Here is a 23,419-nt window from a genome sequence, read left to right on the forward strand (position 1 = left end):
CCCTCGACAAGGGTTCAAAAGGCGGCTTCTGCAATGCTCTTAGCACCAGGTTGAGATTCCACGCAGGCACCACTGAGTGCAGAGGAGGGCGCAGGTGATTAACTCCCTTGAGAAAGCGCACCACATCTGGCTGCGAAGCCAGGGAAGCACCCTTCAGGCGGCCCCTGAAGCAAGCCAGAGCCGCTACCTGGACTTTAAGGGAACTGAGCGACAGGCCTTTCTCCAGACCTTCTTGCAGGAACGTCAACACTGAAGAAATTGGAGCAGTGAAGGGAGAAAGTGAGCCTGCTTCACACCATGCTGCAAAGATACGCCAAACCCTGGCGTAAGCAGTAGAAGTAGAGCGTTTCCTCGCTCTCAGCATAGTGGCGATGACCTTGTCTGAGAAGCCCTTCTTCCTCAGACGCTGCCGCTCAATAGCCAGGCCGTAAGACCAAAGGGAGAGGGATCCTCCATCACCACGGGACCCTGATGTAACCGGCCCTGCTCCACTGACAGCCGCAGAGGATCGTCGACTGAGAGCCTGATCAAGTCCGCATACCAGGGACGTCTGGGCCAATCCGGACCCACCAGGATTACCCTGCCGGGATGCTTTGCCACCCGGTCTAGCACCCTGCCCAACATGGGCCAGGGCGGGAACATATAGAGGAGCTCTTGTGTCGGCCACTGTTGGAGAAGAGCATCTACTCCCAGGGATCGAGGGTCCCGTCCTCTGCTGAAAAAGCGCGGCACTTGGCAATTGGCCGATGACGCCATCAGATCTAGGCTCGGCTGGCCCCAGCGCTTCGTGATGTCCAAGAACGCCTGAGCAGATAGTTGCCACTCTCCGGGCTCCAAGGTATGGCGACTGAGAAAGTCCGCCTTGACATTCATGACTCCGGCAATGTGGGCCGCTGAAAGCTGCTCCAGGTTCGCTTCCGCCCACTGGCAAAGACTCATAGCCTCCTTGGCTAGAGGGGCGCTCTTGGTACCTCCCTGGCGGTTGATATAGGCCACAGCCGTGGCATTGTCCGACAGGACCCGTACAGGCTACAACACCAGTACCGGGATGAACTCCAATAACACCAACCGAATGGCTCTGAGTTCCAGGAGGTTGATAGACCACTTGCCTCTGCAGGAGACTAGAGCCCCTGCGCTGTCCTTCCCAAGCAGTGGGCTCCCCAGCCCAGCAAAGAGGCGTCTGTCGTGACGACAATCCACTCCGGGGTCACCAGAGGCAATCCTGCAGACAACTTGTCTGTCTGCGTCCACCAGCTCAGCGCCTTGCGCACTGCTGGGTCCACGGGAAGGCGCACAGCATAATCCTCCGACATCGGAGTCCAGCGCAGCAGCAGAGATAGCTGTAGTGGTCTCATATGAGCCCTGGCCCAGGGCACTACTTCCATCGTGGCCGTCATAGAGCCCAACAGCTGCACGTAGTCCCAGGCCCGAATAGGAGAGGCTACTAGGAACTAGTCCACCTGAGCCTGAAGCTTGACAATCCGATTGTCTGGCAGGAACACTCTGCCCACTTGGGTGTCGAATCGAACTCCCAGATACTCCAGGGACTGAGTTGGGCGCAGCTGGCTCTTCTTCCAGTTGATGATCCATCCCAGGGAGCTCCAAGAGCAACTACCCGGTCCATAGCTTTGCCGCACTCTGCATAAGAGGGGGCTCGGATCAACCAGTCGTCCAGATAAGGATGGACTTGTACTCCTTCCTTTAGCAGGAAGGCCGCTATGACCCCCATTACTTTGGAAAAGGTCCGCGGAGCAGTGGCCAACCCGAAAGGGAGGGCTCTGAACTGGAAGTGTCGTCTCAGGACTGTAAAACGCAGAAAGCGTTGGAGAGGAGGCCAGATGGGAATATGCAGGTACGCTTCCTTGATGTCCAAGGAAGCCAAGAACTCTCCTGCCTTCACTGCCGCTATAACAGAGCGGAGAGTCTCCATGCGAAAGTGCCTCATTTTCCAGGCCCGATTGACCCCTTTGAGGTCGAGGATAGGCCGGACAGAACCTCCTTTCTTTGGAACCACAAAGTAAATGGAGTAACGTCCCTTGCCAATCTGATTTTTTGGCACCGGAACGACCACACCCAGGCGGATCAGGTTGTCCAAGGTCTGCTGCACTGCCACAGCTTGACCGGAGACTTGCAGGGAGAGAGTACAAACCCGTCTCTTAAGGGTTGGCAGAACTCTAGCTTGTAGCCGTCTCTGATGACTTCCAGCACCCACGCGTCTGAAGTTATAGTGGTCCACTCGCCCAGAAACGAGGACAGCCGTCCTCCAATCTGCACTGGGGCGTGGACCAAGGCCCCGTCATTGGGTACGAGACCCTGGGGGAGGACCGGAGGGAGCACCTCCGGGACGGCGGTCTCTGCGAAAGGAATGCTGCTTGGGGGAGAAATTCCTCTTGAAGGAAGAGGGGGCAGAGGAACCCGACTTGCCCGGGCGGTACCGACGGGCTTCCAGCAACCGTCCTCTGGAGGTACCGGGACGAGTACTAGCCCGAGCCCTGACCTCTGGTAATTTCTTGCCCTTAGACGTGCCGAGATCGGTCACGATTTTGTCCAGCTCGACCCCAAAGAGCAGCTTGCCTTTAAAAGGCAATCTAGCCAGGCGGGATTTAGAGGCGTGGTCAGCAGACCAATGTTTCAGCCAAAGCCACCGCCGCGCAGAGACTGTCTGAGCCATGCCTTTAGCTGAGGCTCTCAAGACATCATACAGCAAGTCTGCCAAATAGGCTAAGCCCGATTCCAGGGCCGGCCAATCAGCCCTCAAGGAAAGATCCGAGGGGGAAGCCCGCTGCACCATAGTCAGGCACGCCCTGGCCACATAGGAGCCGCAAACTGAGGCCTGCAAACTTAAAGCAGCTGCCTCAAAGGACGACCTTAAGGCCGCCTCCAAACTTCTGTCTTGGGCGTCCTATAGGGCCGTGCCACCTTCCACCGGCAACGCCGTTTTCTTAGTCACCGCAGTGATTAAAGAATCCACGGTAGGCCACAGATAGGCCTCACGTTCACTCACAGCCAAAGGATAGAGGCGGGACATAGCCCTAGCCACTTTAAGGCTCGTTTCCGGGACATCCCATTGAGCCGCAATTAAGGTGTGCATGGCATCATGCACGTGGAAGGATCTAGGCGGGCGCTTCGTCCCCAGCATAATGGCAGAGCCAACAGGGGCTGAGGGAGAGACGTCCTCCGGAGAGGAAATCTTCAAAGTGTCCATGGCCTGTAAAAACAGGTTGGGCAAATCCTCTGGGCTAAAAAGCCGCGCTGCAGAGGGGTCATCCGCTCCATCCGAGCGGGGATCTATCTCCTCCAAGGAATCCGCAAAGGACCGTTGGGAGACCTCAGACACGCTGCCCTCATCTACATCGGAGGAGACAAAGTCCTCCAAGGCCTGGAAATCAACCCGAGGGCGTTTACCTCTGGAAACCTCAACCTCTTTATCAGAAGAGGGAGCAGGGGCAGCGTTTGCATGAGGAAAGCCTGATGCAGCAGCAAAACAAACTCGGGGGAGAAACCCCCCAGACTGTGCACTTCCGCAGCCTGGGCAACAGCCCTAGACGCACTCTCAACCGGCGCTCGCAATAGCGGGGGAGAGACATGCTGCGCATCCAAAATGGCGTCCGGCGCAAAACTCCGCGAAGGAGCCGCGCGGGAAGAACGGCGCTTAACTTTAGCCGCTTGTGCCGTCGCCCAAATTAAGGGCGTTCATGGCATTAATGTCTCCAACCTCAAGGGCGGCCCACGAAGAAGCCGTCCGAGCCGCGTGGCCGGCCAAGATGGCGGAGGCGAGGAGCGGGGGATGGGCGTTTATGGCGGGAAAAAACCGCCACGCCGGAGGAACGACCGGGACATTCATCGGTCACTAAACTGTCACCCATCAAGGGCGAATCAGGTTGTAAAACCCCCGCATCCCCTCTAGAAGCGCTCCAGCGATCCGGGGAGCGACCCTTTGCCCCCTCGCCCTCCGACGCCATATGCCACGAGGAGAAGAATCGGGGAACCCCCTGCCCGCTATAAAAAGGTAAAATTACCTGCTTGCCGCTCCGAGCTGTAACGAACTGGTGTCCCAGTGAGTAGCTGCAATGAACGTTTAAAGAAACGTCGAATTAAACGCCTTTAAAGACGTTTAAAATTTTTTTTTTTTTTTTTTAAACGGAGCCAGCGGGAGGGGGGAGAAAAGGAGGGACCTGGCACCACCAGGTTTGCACTTGCTCAAAAGAGCCCTCAACCCCAGGCCTCAACAAAACCTAAGGATTAGGCTTGGAGGCCTAGCCAGAGCTGCTGCTGTGTGTGACCACCACCTGCTGAGATAGAGAACATACTGGGGAGTTTCCGGCAGCACATGACCACATATAGGGAGGCAAAAGTTTGCTCTCTATCTCCACCTGCTGGTAGATGGACACAACCCACCAGTCTATGGATTGATCAGCTTGATGATATGGAAGAGGACAATACAACAAAAGAAAATTTACAGAAGCAGACTTCAAAAACAAAAATTCAACAGAAGAATAACAAAACCCTCCAAACCTGACCAAAAACCTACTGTACTCAGCTATACACCACTACAATAGCCCTTATGTCTGCAGGTGTCACCTATATGTGGGTTTTGGAGCACTCACACTTTCCACCACAAGTGTACCAGTTAGAGTGGGATGTGGGCCTGGGTCCATTCTCAACACTACACTGCACCAACCACTAGGCTGCTCCAGGGACCTGCTTGCTGCTCTAATAGGAACATCTGAAGCTGTCATAGAAGCTTATATGTACTGTTTCTTTCACAACTTTGGAGGATGGGAGGGACAAAATGACCACTGGGGGAGAAAGGGTGGGGGGGGGGGGGTCATGTCTTAATCCCTCCAGTGGTCATATGGTCATTTAGGGCACTTTTTTTGTGACTTGGTCATGAGTCAAACAGATCTAGACCAAAATGTCTAACTTTTAGCCTTCGGCATTTTTGCTTTGTTCCATTATGGCAGAAAAATGTCCAAGTTTTGGGAATGCCCAAATCCTACCCACAACAAACCTCTGACACTCCCCCTTGTGGTTTGGACACACTGGAGATGAATTGCATAGAAAACTTTAAAATGGGTTTTGAACATTGTGATTTGGACTTTTTGGACAAAAAAAAAAAGTCCATCTGCCACTTTGTGCTGCTTATTGGATGTTTCTGTGTTTCAAAAATTAACCCCAAAATATATTTTGGATATTGATAATCTTGATCATATGTTTTTCTGGTGTCAGATATGGAAACAAATACAAGAGATACTTCATTTTTCTGAACCTATATCTTATGTAATGGTGATATGCAACTGTTTCTTAAACAACTAATTCATTAACGGAAGACAAATATCTTGTTTGTATTTATTTATTTTATTTGCTGCATTTGTATCCCACATTTTCCCACCTATTTGCAGGCTCAATGTGGCTTACAATGATCAGTATTGTCAGAGTCAGGTGTAGTGAGGGAATAGACAAGAGAAAGGAGAAAAGGCAAATGGACAGCAACCATTTCAAAGAGAATTAGCAGACGACAGACATGAAAGCAGAAAAGGAAAACTGGAACCAATATGATGGAAAAATAAAATGTCTAGACAGCAAAGGTAGAAAAAAGCATTTTATCTTAACTACCATTGCACTACAAGCCATTTTAAGATCCTGGAAAAACTTATAGACATTAAAGGTCCTTTTAGACACTCGACAGAAACGGAACTCACTAAAGTCTGTAATGATCTGTTCCTTGCCAAATCCAAAGGTCACTACTCCATCCTCATCCTCCTCGACCTATCCGCCGCTTTTGACACTGTCAATCATAATTTACTTCTTGCTACACTATCCTCATTTGGGTTCCAGGGCTATCATGGTGGGGGTGGTAGCAGCCTTCATCTTCTACTCCAGCTGAAATAGAGAAAAGCAAGCAATCACAAGAAGGCTTCAGGTCATCAGTCTCAGAAAAATCACTACTAGCTGTCAAAGACACATACAGACGTTATGGAGATTGGCAAAGAGTTACAAAGGGAGCTACAGAAGCTGATAGGCAACCATGGCAGCTGCTGCAGTATATATAGAGACCTGTGCTCTGGAGCTATGCAGGATATTGTACAGAGCTGTGCAGTGAGCCACTTGAGTTGCCACACAAGCTGACAATGAAACGGTAGCAGCAGCTGTGGAGGGTATAGAGATCTACACAATTTGTGGAGGCCATTAAGAAACTGTGCAGATTGCACGGGACTTCATGTGGGATCTAGAGACTAGCACAGACCTGACATGCCTGGCATTGAGCTGTCCAGAAGTTGCAGAGAGCTGAAGGGAGCAGAACATGGAGTTGTCAAGCCTGATAGGGTTCTATACCAACAAGAAGATGGTTGTAAATATTGCAACAAACAGTAGCAGAAATCTTTATGACTGCACCTTGAGTATTGTGTTCAATTCTGGTCGCCGCATCTCAAGAAACATATAGTGGAATTGGAGAAGGTGCAGCGAAGGGCGACTAAAATAACGAGGATGGGACGACTTCCCTATGAAGAAAGACTAAGGAGGCTAGGGCTTTTCAGCTTGGAGAAGAGACGGCTGAGGGGAGACATGATAGAGGTATATAATGAGTGGAGTGGAACAGATGGATGTGAAGCGTCTGTTCACACTTTCCAAAAATACTAGGACTGGGGGGCATGCGATGAAACTACAGTGTAGTAAATTTAAAACAAATCGGAGAAAATGTTTCCTCACCCAACGCATAATTAAACTCTGGAATTCGTTGCCGGAGAACGTGGTGAAGGCGGTTAGCTTGGCAGAGTTTAAAAAGGGGTTAGATGGTTTCCTAAAGACCAAGTCCATAAACCGCTACTAAATGGACTTGGGAAAAATCCACAATTCCAGGAACAACATGTATAGAACGTTTGTATGTATGGGAAGCTTGCCAGGTGCCCTTGGCCTGGATTGGCTGCTATCGTGGACAGGATGCTGGGCTCGATGAACCCTTGGTCTTTTCCCAGTGTGGCATTACTTATGTACTTATGGCATAGCAGCTTTGTAGGAAAAACATGTAGACCAGTTGTTCCCAAATCTCTCTCAAGAATATTCATTATGGATATTCTGAAAACCTGACTGGCTGGGGTGCCTCCAAAACCAGGTTTGGGAACCACTGATGTAAGCTACAGCAGAAATTGAGCAAACTGGCTGAAAGTCGCAATGGCCAACCAGACTCTACCCAAGGAGCTGAAAAGGCTGATAGGGCAATGTGACTGTAGTTTTTCACTTTGTTTAGCAGAGTTTAGAAAGCAGTCAGCTATCCAGCACACAAAATAACTGTAACTGAATCAGTTATTTAATTTAGTTTGGCTTGGCAGCACTGTCTGATCCCTTTGCATGTCCAACTCAATCAGTAGATATCCTAGCTAGATCTGGTACTATAGGCCTGCATTCATCACTGTTCTGTTTTCACATTTGCATTCCCTTATCCAAATTGTGATTTTTGATTTACTCACCTTTTCTAAATCATTTTTTTATATGTCACACTGAGTAACTGACAGGGGCTACAGCTGGTCCTAGAAAAAATCCCCAGCTATTCTGGTTTTCACGATACCCATAATGAATACATAGAGGCAATGTGCACTGCAAGTTGTATGCAAATCTCTTATGTATAATCATCATGTATTCCCAGAAAACCAGCCTGGTTAGGCCCAGATTGCACAATATTATAAACCTGGTACCTTCACACTTTAAAATTCCACAGATAGATAGCACTGATATCTAATGGCTGGTAACTCTCCTACCTCAGCACTGTAAATGTAGCCTTTATTCTGGTACAGTGGAGGTAGACTTCATCAAAAGGACATACAGGTAGCACAAAGACATATAGTTAAGATACGCCAATAGAGAGATTGCAGTAAAGACAAAAGTAAACTGGGTGCCTTTAAATTAAGAGCAGAGGGAGATTTATAGATTGCAAATTACACCCCCCCCCCCCCCCCCCGACAACTGCTAAACTGGTTGTACATTAAACAAAAACACACACTGAAATAGTGTACAAATACTCCAAACCTAAACAAAAATAAGATGGGAGAATTGGAGTATAACACTAAATAAAGAAGCAGATACATATAGAGAACTGGAAGAAGGAAAATAACCAAGGGGCCATTGTGATACCAGGATACAAATAATAATGTGCATCAACTTGGAGGGGGGAGGTGCTATGCGTTAAAGAAGGCATTGAGTCAAACAGAATAAATGCACTGTAGGAAATGGATTGTAATGTGAAATCTTCATAGATAGAAATTCCATGTGCTAGAAAGGGCACACCCAGCTAGTTGGGTGTTTTCAGCATATCCTGAAAACCCCAACTGGTTGGGTGTGCCCCAAGGACTGCTTTAGAGGCTAGCTCCAGAAGAAGCGGGAGCCAGATCTGTCTCAGCCAATAAAGAATAATCAGAATCATCGTTCCTTAGTCCTGTTGGAGTTTCAGGAGAGTTTTCACTATGAGGGACATTGGAGAATAAGTGAACAGAAGGCCCTCGCTCCATTTCAGGAGAAAGACATCCAAGATGTGTGTTAAAACAGAACTGAGAGACTTTGTTGAGATGAGTGGCAAAAAGGTCTAGAGGGGGTGGCCCCCACTCTCAAAAGATCTTTCTGTGCAATGCCCATGGCTCGGAGACCACTTTGGCAGATAGACTTGAGTTGGGATCATGCATCCTCATAAGAGTTGTCTTTCCCTACCACATATGTGTTCTGAGCATCACCCTATGAGGGATGGCCCACTTCCACATCCTGACTGCTTCCCAACATTGGTCATCTCTCATACCTCCCTGCTTATTGACATAGCTCAATACAACCTGATTGTTTTCCAAATAGCTCTTAGCTCCAAGAGATGTTACTGATGAAGTCTCTCCTGAACAGACCATTCTGCGGAACCCAAAGTGTCCCATTTTATATAGAGCTCAGATTTGATGGTAATATTCCTTAGCCTACTCTCAACTCCAAAGATCTTTTGGCTACCAGAAATTCCATGAGTTGTAATGGCTCAAAGAAAACATATTTCATCGATACCGGATTATGCATTTACATGGGTAACGCAAATAGGTCGCACCAAGCTGAAGAACTCCTGGCTTAAGCAGTAAGAACTGCCTACGTCTTTTCCGAGTCTCTTTAGAAACATCCGGGAATATACATGTTATAAGACCAATAGACCAATAAATTCTTTATCTTGATTAAAAAAAAAAAAAAAAAATTCATAATCCAAACTTTGTCAAGAGTTAAGGCCACAGTTGCCAATAAAGTGGAAGAAGTTACTAAATCAGAACCTGATAATTCCAAAATTGCTGACACATCCAACGAAGGGTCAGATTGTTGTGCGGACAATTAGGTTCCTGTTGGCCTACTCAGAGGTAATACACTTGGGAGAAAGGAGGGATAACTTCTTCCTTAGCTCCAACTATGTCTTTTATATATCTGTTCAGCATTTCCCTAGGAGTAACCGACGGTACTCTAGGGAAATTCAAAAATCTCAAGTTATTAGATCTCAGGGAATTTTCCAAAAACTCTATTTTCCTTCACATGTATGTATTATCTTTTATTATAGTTATCTGAATTTCTTGAGTTTAGGGTAGATCTTTCTACTTTCTCCGATAATTTCTTCATCTCCAAATGTTTTTTTCCTACTTGTTTTCTAATTTTTTAATTCGTGTCTCCAAAATTTGTGTTTGTGGACATAAAGCTTTACCCAGATTCACTATTAGGGCCCACAAATTGTCCAGGGTAACTTCAGCTTGTTTCGCCTCTAAGAAATTTGGAAAATTTAAAGATTGTACCTGGTCCGTTGAGACATTACCAACAGCAATCTCTTCACTTGTAGCCAAATGGTCTCCCGCAGAACTATCTAATTTCTCCAAGGCTTGTTGAGAGCTAACAAAGCTTGTCATTCCCTTGCTCTCCGGTGGTTGTTCTTGGGATCCCTGGCATTCCACTTCGGCTTCACTTCCTGACTGCCGAGGGAGCGACACCAACAATGGGGAGCTGGAACTCTGGGACTGCGGGGGAGGAGCTCTGTGATTGGGGCTTAAGGTAACATCAAGCACTAGCGGCATCTCCAGGTTTCCACTCGTCCTTGGCGTTGCAAGTGTGCCACCCTCCGATCGTATTGACACTTCGGATCTCCACAAAAATGGTTCAATTGAACCCACGGTTGGTACGGGAGGCCAACTAGGGGTCCCCATGGTTGTCAACCTTCCCCTACGCTTCGGCATAACAGCAGTAAGAAAGAGACATGGAGATCTACAACAGGTTCAGTCCGCCATCTTGAATCATCCTCCAGTCAAGACCCTCTTGATGAGGTGTCCCCAGTGTTTGATGCACCACCTAGAACCACAGAAACCTCCGATACCAATGGACCAGATTTGTGAGAAGCAGCACAAAAGGCTTTTTGGTGCCGAGAACCTTGGATGCCTCTTTCTTCAGATCTGCAACCTGAGTTTACAAGAGGAAGAAATGATCAGGCCCCAGGCACTGCAGGTACCAGTTATGAGTCTCCCTAATGGACATAATCCTTTTGTACTGGGTGCACTTTTTAGCAAAAATGGGGAAAACATCCCCAGAAAAATCAAAACATCTTGATGATCAAAAATCCAGCTAACCAGGTGATCACATCTAATTTTTTATTTAACTAAAGAGATTAGTAGAAAGTCACTCCATATATCGACTTACACACTAAGACCTGACAAAAAGGCTCAACAACCACAACAAAGATGAGGAGATTTGAGTTGTGTGGGACGATCAAGTGCATTCTCACTGACCGCAGAAAATGAAGACCGAGCTGGGCCCATATGACGACGGCAGGCAGGAAGGCACACTTGTGCAATGAATGGCTGCCAAGATTTCTTGAAAAGATGCTGGGGAGCATTCCCACACTGGGCACCACCAGATGACCACCACCCAGGATGTGATCTTGTTAGAATTGATAGCCCTTGGAAAAAATAAATTTGCACTAAATGTAGGGTTAAGCTCTGGAACTCAATAGCAGATGATGTGGAAAAAGATTTCACGTAGCCAAGTTAAAAAAAAAAAAGTTTGGGAAAATTCTTAGACGTACATAAATGTATTAATATAGACCTGGGAAAAGCCACTGCGTATCACTGAGGGGTTGCAGGCATGGAAGCCTGCTATTTCTGAGATCCTGCCAGTTCTGGACCTTTGCTCTGACCCAGTATGGCAGCTCTTAAAAGCACAAATACAGCATAGACAACAGAACTTACAAGCCCTAGAAAGACATCAAGCTGATTTATATAAAGCATGAATAGCTAAAGAGGTACTTCAAGTAAAACTACATTTTAAAAACATAAAAAGCTGTCTCATCACCAAATCTTTCTTTTCAAAAGTCCTCATTCTGCTGGCAAAACATTCTTGGAAGATTACAGGTTACAGTAATAAGTGCAAAGAACTATATCAAGCAGAACACACACCAGTCATACAGGTTCAAATAACCATAAAAAAACAAAAAAAAAAACTCTACATTTTATACAAATGATCAAGACAATAGTTTTCTGTTTAACTTTTCAGCATACTTTATTTGTTACAAACATACATTTTTTAAATATATAGGCTGTAAAACTCCATTTGCAAAAATCTGCTATTGTAAGGAGTGCTCACTAGCATAAGGAGTTCTGAACATTACACTGAATTTTATCTTTTTCCCCCACTCGTTAGCTAGTGGTAAATCCAGGACCTGCCTTTATTTGCCAACAGCCGTCTAACTTCAGGCTGCATGAACTTTGCCCTTCTCTGATTTTTAAAGAGCCTTGCTAGCCTCAAAGTAGGGGAGACAGTAGCACAGCTGACTCTGGCAGGCAGTATGAAAATGAAGGGAGAGAGCAGGGGTAGCTTATCCTCATCTAGCTGGAGATGTCAATTCCAGCACTCGAGGGGAGGGCACATAGGCATAGGATTCTTCAATTATGGATGCCGAGCTAGAGGACTTTTTAAAACCTATTTCCTAACTAAGATGGCCAGTGTAACTTTGCTAGATAAAGTGCTTAGAAAAACAAACATTAAAATACAAGAACTAAATCTTGTCCTTTAATCATTAAACAAGACTCTAAAACTGTTGATTTCTCTCAGCAGGTATCCCTGAATCTACATTTTTTTGTGAAAGCAGGTTGCTCAATTTGCTGCTTGTGTGTGGCAAGTACTAAATCTTAAGGAATGAGTCGGCTCCAATTATGACCCAATATGAATTAAGAGAGTCCAAATGCCAGTGATGATCACAGACACCCGATACAATTCCAAAGTAACGTGATGAAAAATTGTTTTACAAGTTACCAAACCTTCTCCTGGCTGAGTACCTCCTAATTACCATCTTTCATAAACTTCCATGTAACAACCTCTTCAGGCAAGAATGACTCAGAAGGGAATCACATACCTCTGTTGATAAGATCTAACTTCAACTTGTCTAGGTAAGGTTTTTATATTCCGATATACTACTCATGCAAATTTCTTGGGTAGATGAAAGTTCTAAAATAGTGCAATAGAAAAAGTGGATGATCTGAATATGTATGTATTTTGTTCTGGGTTTTAAATGAAAAAGTATGTTGTAGCATTCAGAAGTTGAGTGGAGTAGCCGCATAATGGTTAATGCAGCAGCCTGACATGCTGGGGAACTGGGTTCAATTCCCCTTAACACTTCCTTGTGACTCTGGGCAAGTCAATTAAACCTCCACTGTCCCAGCTAGAAAATAAGTACCTGTATATAATAAACCACTCTGTAATCACAGAAAGGCAGTATATCAAATCTCACCCCCTTTCCCTTAAACTAGCAATATAGCTTTTTATAGTCCATTCAGTAGTGTAAGGTGCAACAGGTAGCCTATTTTCTCTCTCCCCTCTGTGATGTTCATTCTATAATAAAACATTCACTGCCTGTTCAATCCTGGATTTACCGTTAAGCCAAATGTCTTCCATAGACCAGGAAAATCAGATGAAGACAAGATTCCTTTCCAATAGTCAGAGGCACAGAGATCTTTAATCAATACAGGCAGCTCAGGCTCTCCAAACTTATTCCATGGCAACTGTGCAGAATATTTCATAGCATAGCAACCCCCACACTAAAATTCAGCAATAAGTGAATACACCCTACAGTTTCTGGGGCAGTGCCTCCATTATATAGGACGCCACAGATTCCAGACTATAGCTGGCCATTAGTCATGTTTTGTCAAGAACTTGCACAGATCAATAAATATGCATTTATATTACGGCTTTAAAAAAAAGCCCAAACAATGATTTATTTTCCAACAGAGCTGGGTAACAAGGAAATCCTTATTCTATGTATGGTAGTTATAGAGTACAATGTTCTCCCCAGAAATTTTTGCTAGCCAAGTGGTATGAAAGAGTAGCTGGGTGGGGGCAGAAGAGTACTATAGAGTATTATACAATTTTTTGTTAGCCAAGGAGAAGGCATGTCAGTAAAATCTGCCAATGACATCCAGTCAAGTGAGGTAAACACTGTGGGTAGGGGTGGGGGGTGAGGAACAGCATTCTTTCAATGCATGAAAGTGGGAAGTGCTCTGCAGGCAACCAGTATTTGTCATAATGCTAAAAAGGTTTAAAATTTGGAGCTCAAAGTGCACAAACGTGATATCACCTATTTCCAAATAAAGACATATACATATCACCCAAGGAAAATATTCAAATACTGTACTGCTATGAAGAAGCACTTCAGTCAAGCACAGCAAGTGGTACATCAGAGGAAGTAAAACTACAAACATGACTTTTCCCTAAATCCTGCAGATTAGTGCCTGACATTTACCTTCTAGGCGATGGAGTATGGAGAGACCTTCAGGGTACCTGTGTATGCACTCAGTGAGTTTCACTTCAAACTTTCAGTTTACTGAAGTCAGTTTGTTACACACTGATTGTGTTGAAGTAATTAATGAGACATAAGTAAAAATATAGTTCCCACCAGGCTTGCTTATTTGCACAGTAAAGAGCATGGCCCCAACTTATCAGGTTGCTGTGTAAAAAAAATATTTTAACTAGTTAGAATAAGCTGATCTGATATGAAAATGACAGCAAAAGCATATGGAAAAGTGTTTTTATGAACCAAGAAAATATTTATTCTTACCTATAAGTTTGCTTCTGTACTAAAACTGCTGAACCATTAAAAAAAAACAAAAAAAACACTGTTGCAGGAGTCATCTTGTTTAGAAGTGGTCCTCTGCCATTAGGAAAAAGGTTGCATTTACCAGAGGGATGTCATCCTCCAAAGGAATCTACATTCATCACTCGCCTCTCAGCTTTTCACTATTTTAAGGCCATTCCCTGTAAGTCTGCACGCTCTTCCTAAATTCAAGCAATATTACTTATTTTCCCCCTCTCCTTTAACTATAGGTAAGAGAAAGCAGAGAAAGAGGGTCGGGACTGAGGGTACCCTAATCACAATGCAAGTCTTCACTCCTATCCTAAAGGAAAGAGCTATATCTAGCCTATGCTACCAAAGAGCTACAGGTTTTTGTCTCCATACTGTGAAGGCACTGGAGCAGAATCTGTAACTTTGGTCGCTCTTTCCTCTTCCCAAAAGGTAGTTATACTATTCATTTTCTGAGCTTTACATAAACCATTATTATAAGAAATAGTTTCCTCTTGCAGAAAAAAAAATGTTTAAGTTGAAACAAAGGCATTTATCACTGCCAATGGAAGTCAAATACACAAAAAGAATACTCTTCACTGAGCTAATTTATCATATTTGATAGTGATATGCTTTCAGATAAGCTAGAGATATTAACCCATTATGAAGAACAAAATATATCTAAAATGTTTCCATGCTTATCTTTACTCTACCGTTATAAGCCCTGGTAGGCTCCTTTTGTTATATATTACTATTGTACAAGTATACCTTTCTATCAAAGCAGGCAAGACCAATGAACTTTATAAAAATAAACTTTCTAAATAAAAATCAATGCATAAATAGCTTCAGAACTGATCTGGAAGGTACAGACCAAGGGCCAGATGTACTAAGAATCTGTACTATAGATCTGGAAGGTACAGACCAAGGGCCAGATGTACTAAAAATCTGTACTATAGCCACAAAGGGGGTCTTTTACTAAGGTGCACTAAAAATCAGCTAGTATTAAATGCTGGGACACCCACAGGAAAATAATGGGCATCTCAGTGTTTAGCACCAGACAATTCTTAGAACAAGCTAAAAAACGGTAGCATCCTATAGTAAAATACCCACAAAGGGTCCTAATGGGTTAAAAGGGATTTTTCCCCTATTCTACACCCATGGGAAAATGTGAACACAGGTCCTGGACTGGTAAAGTTCTTTACTATTTCCTTAAAGCAGAAAATTCAACATAAAAGTTTGGATTCTTATAAATCACCAAGTATTTTCTCTGCGACTGTCACCAAATTCTCCTACTGCTCAACCACTGCCATATCTAGTGTCAAATATATACTGCATTATCCATGAAACAGGGACAATTAAACCCATATTATCGAAACAAGATGGGCGGCCATCTTTCATTTCGATAATATGGTTGGGGACGCCCAAATCTCAACATTTAGGTCGACCTTAGAGATGGTCGTCCCCGGTTTTCAGCGATAATGGAAACCAAGGGCGCCCTGCTCAGAAACGACCAAATCCAAGCCATTTGGTCGTGGAAGGAGACAGCATTCGTAGTGCACTGGTCCCCCTCACATGCCAGGACACCAACCGGGCACACTAGGGGGCACTGCAGTGGACTTCACAAATTACTCCCAGGTGCATAGCTCCCTTACCTTGGGTGCTGAGCCCCCAAAACCCACTCCCCACAACTGTACACCCTACCATAGCCCTTAGGGATGAAGGGGGGCACCCACGTGGGTACAGTGGTTTTTGAAGGGCTCACATTTACCACCACAAGTGTAACAGGTAGGGGGGCCTGGGTCCGCCTGCCTGAAGTGCACTGCACCCACTAAAACTGCTCCAGGGACCCACATACTGCTGTCAGGGAGCTGTGTATGACATTTGAGGCTGGCAAAAAATATTTTAAAAGGTTTTTTTTATGGTGGGAGGGGGTTAGTGACCACTGGGGAAGGGGAGGTCATCCCCGATTCAATCCGGTGGTCATCTGGTCAGTTCAGGCACCTTTTTGAGGCTTGGTCGCAAGAAAAAATGGACCCAGTAAAGTTGGCCAAGTGCTCTTCAGGGACGCCCTTCTTTTTTCCATTATCGGCCGAGGGCGCCCATGTGTTAAGCACGCCCCAGTCCCACCTTCGCTACGCTTCCAACATGCTCCTGTGAATTTTGGTCGTCCCCACGACAAAAAGCAGTTGAGGATGCCCAAAATTGGCTTTCGATTATGCCGATTTGGGCGACCCTGGGAGAAGGATGCCTATCTTGCGATTTGTGTCGAAAGATGGGTGCCCTTCTCTTTCGAAAATAAGCCTGTTTGTAACCTAATTCTTTCAATTACATTAGAAAGTCCTTCTTCAAACCATAGTGTGTGCTTTGTTCTCAGTTATGTTCAATTAGTTTATAGGCTTTTATTTTTGAATGGTCAGTTTGTCTTCCCTCTACCCACAAGGAGCACAGTAGTCAAAATACCTATCCTATCTAGTCTTAAAACTGAAAATTATTTGCATTTAATAAATGGGCATCAGTTCTTTTGACTTGTTCATGCATTCCTTGCAGGAAACAAAATGCAAATTTTAAGTATGTAGCAGAACCAGTTTATATTGGAGTAATGATTTTGCTACCTACTTTAACAGCTGTTCTAAAATGGCCTCCAATACAGTTTAATAAAGACTTTAATCTATAATCCCAATGACCCTAAAATTATGCTGCTTTTCACAACACCTAAACAGATTTTTGGTATATAATCTCATCAAAAAACCCCTTGACAAATTTACTTCTCTGCCCATCAATCCCAGAAACTAGTGTTCCACTTCTGCTTTCCCTTCTGACAACTTTTTTTTTCCTTATTGATGGAAATTTGTTCCCATCATGTCCTTCCCACTTTCAATTTCCAAAAGTTGAACAGAATCTTGGACTAACCATTCATGGGATATAGAAGACCTAATTAAAAACAATACTTTATATCAAAATTATTTTTATTGCTGACAACATGGCAACTGCAGAAATTTCTGCTACCTTAGTCTTACATGGAATAGCTTTTAAAAAAGCATTGAATGGCCCTTACCTGCTCTGCCTTCTCTTGGGCTTTCACTTCAGAATGCAGCGGTCAGGTAACCAAGTTAGTCTACTTGAACATACAGAAATAAAGGTCAAACTTAAAAGTGAAACTTTTTAACTGGACTAAATTAATACACTTTTTACTAGATTTTAGGATTGACCAATGGAAGGAAGTATTAACTCCTGAAAGCTAGTCAAGAAATGTATTAAAAGTCCACTAAAAGGTTATCAGTTCATATATATACTTTTGTTGGCCTTAAAATTTCTGCACATTGCAAGATGAGACTACTCCACCAAACTGCCATTCTGCAGGTAAGAAAGGCCTGCCCTAGAACATGTCCAACTCCCACTCATACATCTCTTGGTTGCTGTGGTATCCAGGTATTTGTGTACAACAGTTTTGACAATTTACAGAAGGGATTACAATTTCTAACTTTAGATTACATCCACTTAAAAATTTAGTGGAATCCCCACTGAAATAAATGGAATGTTGATCCCATTCATTTCCACTACAAAGACCAAAATGAGAAGCATGCTAAGAAGCTAGTAATAAGCCAGACCCTTCATGCTTTACACCTCCACAAAAAGTGCTCATTGCTCACTTATAACTAAAAGTTCTTTAAAAATATAAACCTGCTGTGCTTAATTTCACAACAGACAAATGTCACTCAGTAACATTTGATTTCTCTTGATTAGAAGTGCTAAGAAAATTAACATGTAATTGAACCCACTTCTTCCCCATTCCACCAATGTCCTGCTGCCTTGCAAGAAATACCTGCTGAGAGATTATATCATGCACCTGATAGTACAGCCAAAATAAGTACTAATACTATACCAAAGCAAAAACAACAACAAAAAAGTTTACAGGTAGTTGTGAAACTAGTTTGTTTTACAAAAAAAAATCAAAGCTGGTAGGCTTGATAAGTCATTCTCTGAGGTACAGACCCCAGAGGACTACATCCCAACAATATCTGGAGAATAAAAGGCCAATTTAACCATTTAAAACTGTGAAATGTGCAGTCATTGACAGACTACTCAAGATGATTTGTAAGCAGCCTTGTGCCCAATTCCCTGAGCATCCTTAAAAACAGATTGTCAGGGCTCTGTGTATTTGTTTGTTTTTTAGGTGGGGGGGAAGGAGATAGAATCTCACAGAGGGGATGTGTAATGTGTTACCAATTTGTAGCTGGTACTGTAAATTTGCTAAAATGATTCCTATTTCTAACTGCATAGGAACCACTTAATAAGGAACTGGCTATGGATACAAGAAATCACCGACTTGAACCTAAATTCAAAACTATGATTTATACCTGCACATCTTAAGTATTTACAAAAATGTTATGTCTTAGACACTATACAAGATTTACATTTTCTTTTAACATCTGATCTGGTAGACATACTTGCATATCTGGAAAATCTAGGTATCAATCAACTAGTGTGGCTTCTTAGTTGATTACCTCTCCAGAATGGGATAGTTAAATTTGGTACCAACTACCAAAAAGGAAAGGGCGCTAAATTAAGTTCACACATTAATTTATGGGGATAAGGTAGTACAAGTGTTCAGTTCCAATCGACAGCCAGCCAAAGATAGTCTGGTTTTCAGAACAAATATGTACACTGACCCTTTCCTCAACCACAAATGTTTAATATTCACTGTGTGGATCCTGAAAAGCAGTCAGGGAGGACAAGAAATCCTGATGTAATCCTAGATTTCTTGCGTTCTGGGATTTGCAGCTTTGCTTTTCTTAACAAGAAAAGGATTCAAGTCCAAACAGTGTAGGGAAAATTGGGATCAAGTTTTCTACCCATTCCTGATGCCATCTAGCCACCATATATAGGGAATCTTTAAATGCATTTCCCCTGCCCCCCCCCCCTTCTGCAGTGATTTAACAATATAAGTTAAGACTATTATAACATTAGCTAGATTTGTTTGACTTTTAAGGCAGGCCAACTTTCTCTGTATCTTATGCATGGACCCTTTTGAAATATGTGGTGGGAAGAATTACCAGATTTCTCTTTCCAGATCATATACTTTTAGAAGGCATTTTCTTTACAGTCAACTGGTGACCAGAGCAAATGCCATAGACAGCTATGCTCATAACAAACCATATATGCTTTTGTCCACTTCCCAATACTTCCTAGGTAGCAGCTAATTATAGCTCATGCATACTGGCAAGAGACCCCCCCCCCCCCCCGTCAGTACCACATCAGAACAGGAAAACCATGGCTAGTTACTGCTATTGCACCTAAAAAGCTCCTGGAAAAAAGATGAGGTACTACTACAACTTTGGAAAGAAGTTACGGGTCGACTGGCAGCAGCTGAGAAAACACAGAAGCAGCAAAATAAATTCTTGGCCTTTACATTAAATATACTTTTTCATTATAAACAAGTGGAAAAAAATATAGTTTACAACAAAATAATTTGCTGTTTTAATTGCTGCCTCTGAATTCTGTTTACCTAAGTGAAGTATTTTCTGCAAGCCTTAAACAGATCTCTGAAGTACAGAAATCAGAGGGACAAGAGCAGATTTGGGGGCTTGTTCTCCGCTGCAAAGAACTGAACATAGGTGAACGAAATACATGTAAATACAGCAGGACATTATTGAAACAGCTGCCTTATAGGTACAAAATACAGTACAAATATATGGATGTAATTGAAACATCAATACTATTGCTCCCATACAAGTTTAGGAAACAAATTCTTTGCAACGGAGATAAACAATATTTCTAGAACAATGTATTGCATTAAAATTTAATGTGGATGTTGGAAGCTGAAAACGTGTAAATGAACAGGGGTACATGTGTGACAAACAAATCAGCATAAAGGTTTTCAGTGAACTTGGTTTCCATTTTTTAAATGATCTTTAACACACACACCTTCCCTCCCCAAAAAGCTAAAGGCTTTGTAGATTGCTTTCCTTGACAAGAAATCAGCCACAAATGCATACACACAAAGCCTTGTTCTGTGAATGGGTCTCATCTCCAATAAATAGGTAACAGATATGGATTAAGAAGCATCAAAAATAAGCAATGAAAAGGGAGATAAAATAAATTAAAAAGGCAGCTCTATGGGAAAAAAAAAAAAAAAAGAAAAAGACAGGCATGCAGTTTGAAAACACTTAAGATTGCTGAGGAGGTAAATCACCCCTCTGCTTAGGTGTTGCACCAGTAATATCTGACACTTTGGAATGAACAGTATATAGCCCACCTATTCAGTTCTAAGGTGCCAGGTATAATATATGTCTCAAATACTTTTGTTAAAAAGGGGGTAGACAAATTATGTAAAGTGAATCCATTTAAAATAGAGATCACCTTGAAGACCTCCTGATTTTATTCTTCAAAACAAAACTGGACAAACCTTGCCACAGCCAAGTCCAGGTAGAGATTTTTGGTAGTATAAAATTTTGCCAATGTGTATATATATTTATATTTATATATATATATATATTTTTTTTTTTAAATCCCCTCAGTCATTGAGCTAATTTGTCTTCGCTTATATTAGTTTCAGAAATGTTATAGGCTCCCAAAAAATCTTGTTGCTTTTAACCATCCATCTTTTTCACAATTCCGCTTTTCATTTGTTTGAGAGATACAATTTGAGGTACTGAGAAAATGGATTGTTCAAATATTTTGTTTAAGATAACTTATGCTGGGTTTATGGACCTGAGATTTTACTTAAAATTTGTCTTAAAGTCCACTTGCAGAAACCAAACTGTATCCAAAACTTTTTCCATTCTTCCACAGACCAAGCTTGTATCCATAATTTTACAAGGTATTTCTTCCCAATGGATAGTTATTCTCACAGAATACAGGTGTCACCACCAGCTTTCTGAAAATCACTGTATTTTGTCACGTGGTGGGGTTAGATTTTAAAAATCAAAAGTTAAAATGAAGAGGTGGGAATTTTTATTTAAATGAAACCATTTCTGATAGACCACCATATTTGGAGAGGATGGATTTTCAAATAAGCCATTGTTAATCCATAGAGTTTTCCATGGGCTTTATTGTCTGTTTCTTGTGATATATTTTTCTCATCACAACGTATCCAAGAACTTTACTTCCCATGAAATGTATCTACAGAAACAAAAAAAAGGTGCTTTCCTCTACCTTTATAAATTTTTCAACATAGGACATTATCTACCCACCTCTTTAATAGCTAGAGACGTGCACAATCGTTACCACAGCAGGGAAGAGTTCTTATGACACCCCTTCCATAAGAGGATGGCATTATCTCCTCTAAGCGATAAGTAAAGAATCCATATTCCACTGTGCTGGTCTGACAATCTTGGGGGGGGGGGGGGGGGGGGAGATTATTGAGAAAGGTAATGGAGATTTTAACCCCTCCCCTAAAATTCACTGGTTTTAGTATAATCCCACTCGAGTATACTTCTTCCAAAACTAGAAACATTTGAGTCCTTCGTTAATTTAAATCGAGTCCATTCATATTTTCGCTTCCTCCTCCACAAAAATAAACATCTTGATTTTTTTTTCTGTCGTCACAAATTCATGCAGGTTAAAGCTCCTTTCCATCATCAATTTTTTTTGTTTTATATTTTTGCTATTTTTTTAGCTTTTATATTTAACTTTGTGGTCTTCATCATTATCCTCCTCTTGAAATCCTTATCTGATGTAGGGTCATTTCCCTCTCTCCGTCCCACTCTTGGCTCTGGCTTTTCAGTCGTCGTCCACATCCTCCGTCTCCGACTCGTCGCCACCCCCACTGCCACCGCCTCCTCCGCCGCTGCCGGGTCCGCGGCGCTCATACAGCTTGTCCCGCTGGCGCTCCTGGATCTCCTTCATCTCATCAGCGTAGCGGCAAAAGGCACCACCGAACTTGCCCCAGGCCTTAAGAGGCACGGTGATGGAGTTACGGTAGCTGGGCTTCACCTCGCTCACCCTCAAGAACACACCATACTTGTTGCAGCCCACATCGAAGAAGAAGCGTTTGGAGTCTACAGTGATAGACGTGCCCTCGGGCAGCTCACCGTACAGGCCTCCGCCGGGGCCGCCTCCCCCACCAAGCTCGTCGTCGTCGCCACCATAGTCGTCGATAAGTTTAGCCAGGGCATCGCGGAACTCGATGAGGCCCTGCGCGGGAAGCGCAATAGTCTGGCCGCTCTGCAGGCCGGGCCCGCCACCGCCCGTGCCGCTGAAGCCCGGTCCCCGGTTGATAGTTTGGCGGATGCGCAAGAAGCGGCCACGCAGATTCTCCTTCAGGTCCAGGTAGTACTTGCGGTTCTCGCGCACCAAGAACTCGCTCTTTAGCGCCCGGCGGGGACCGGGCGGGCCTGCCCCGTCTTCGCCCGATGATTGAGCGATCTGCTCTGGGCTACTGGGCCCCAGCTGCGCGTAATGCTCAATGAAGTCACCCAGGTAGTCACGGAACTCGGCCGCCACGGCCATGGAAAGAGTAAGGCGACTCTTAGAGCCTCCGGCGCCCACTTCAGCGATCTTTATGAAGCGGCCTTTGGCGTTCTGCTTCACATCCAGATAGAAGCGCTTATTCTGAATGTCCAAGCGCTTAGAGGCTAGTTCCTGCGTTTCTTGTTCCCGAGACAGGTGTTGGAAGCCGCCACCGCCGCCCCCTCCGCTGCTGCCCCCTCGCTCGCTCCCGCTGTCTCCGTCCGCCATCTTCTTCTCACACCAACAGTCTCTCTCTCTCTCTCACGGCTGCCTCTCGCCGTTCACGCGCGCACCCGCGCGTCCGTTACTGCCGAGCCCCCTCGCGCGTTCTTCTGCCGTCTCGCGCCCACCCGGCCGCTGCCGCGAGCTAAGGCCCTTCAGCCTCTGAGGGTGCTCGCGCTCCTTCTTCCTTCCACCTGCCTTCCTTCCCGCCTCTCGCTCGCGCTCGCCCTTCTTTCCCCTTCCTCCCCAGGTTCCGGCGCTCGCGCCCCCTCTCGCTCCGCCCACTTCTCTAGCGTCTTTCCCCCTCGGGGCGCGCCGTTGAGGCGTGCGCGCCCTCGTCCGCACACATCTCTGTCTTGGCCCTCTGCGTCGGCTTCTAGCCCAGGCCAGTAGTCACTGAGGTCTATTTGATTGAGGGAAGTCCTGGCCCCACCCCCCATTCATTTTTTTTTTAGGTCGGAGTAAGGACACGTGTTTAAAAGGCTGCCAATTGGCTCTGCTTTTCGGGACAAAATGTTCCAGTCCTGGTTTTACTTTTTTCCACGTACGGATTTCTAATTCCAAGAAAAGGGCTAAAGGGAGAGAGAGGCCCCAGTTTCATGCGGAAGATTTTTCAAGGTTCTGCTGCAAGAAATAGCAAGTTCTGTGGCA

At 44.3% G+C, this 23,419-nt stretch overlaps 1 protein-coding gene across 1 annotated transcript; it reads right to left on the minus strand.

The window, feature by feature from the left end:
- Window positions 1-19,487: 19,487 nt before the first annotated feature.
- PURB (purine rich element binding protein B) lies at window positions 19,488-23,018 on the minus strand. Its single transcript, XM_030201674.1, has one exon. The coding sequence runs from the start codon at window positions 22,772-22,774 to the stop codon at window positions 21,818-21,820; it is 957 nt and encodes a 318-aa protein (XP_030057534.1). The 5' UTR covers window positions 22,775-23,018; the 3' UTR covers window positions 19,488-21,817.
- Between the last annotated feature and the right edge of the window lie 401 nt (window positions 23,019-23,419).

This window comes from Microcaecilia unicolor, chromosome 4 (assembly GCF_901765095.1).
Source record: "Microcaecilia unicolor chromosome 4, aMicUni1.1, whole genome shotgun sequence".
Taxonomy (NCBI): Eukaryota; Metazoa; Chordata; class Amphibia; order Gymnophiona; family Siphonopidae; genus Microcaecilia; species Microcaecilia unicolor.

What these genes read in the sequence shown, in the direction of transcription:
- PURB (XM_030201674.1), bottom strand. Translation starts at nt 22,774, where the DNA reads ATGGCGGACGGAGACAGCGGGAGCGAGCGAGGGGGCAGCAGCGGAGGG.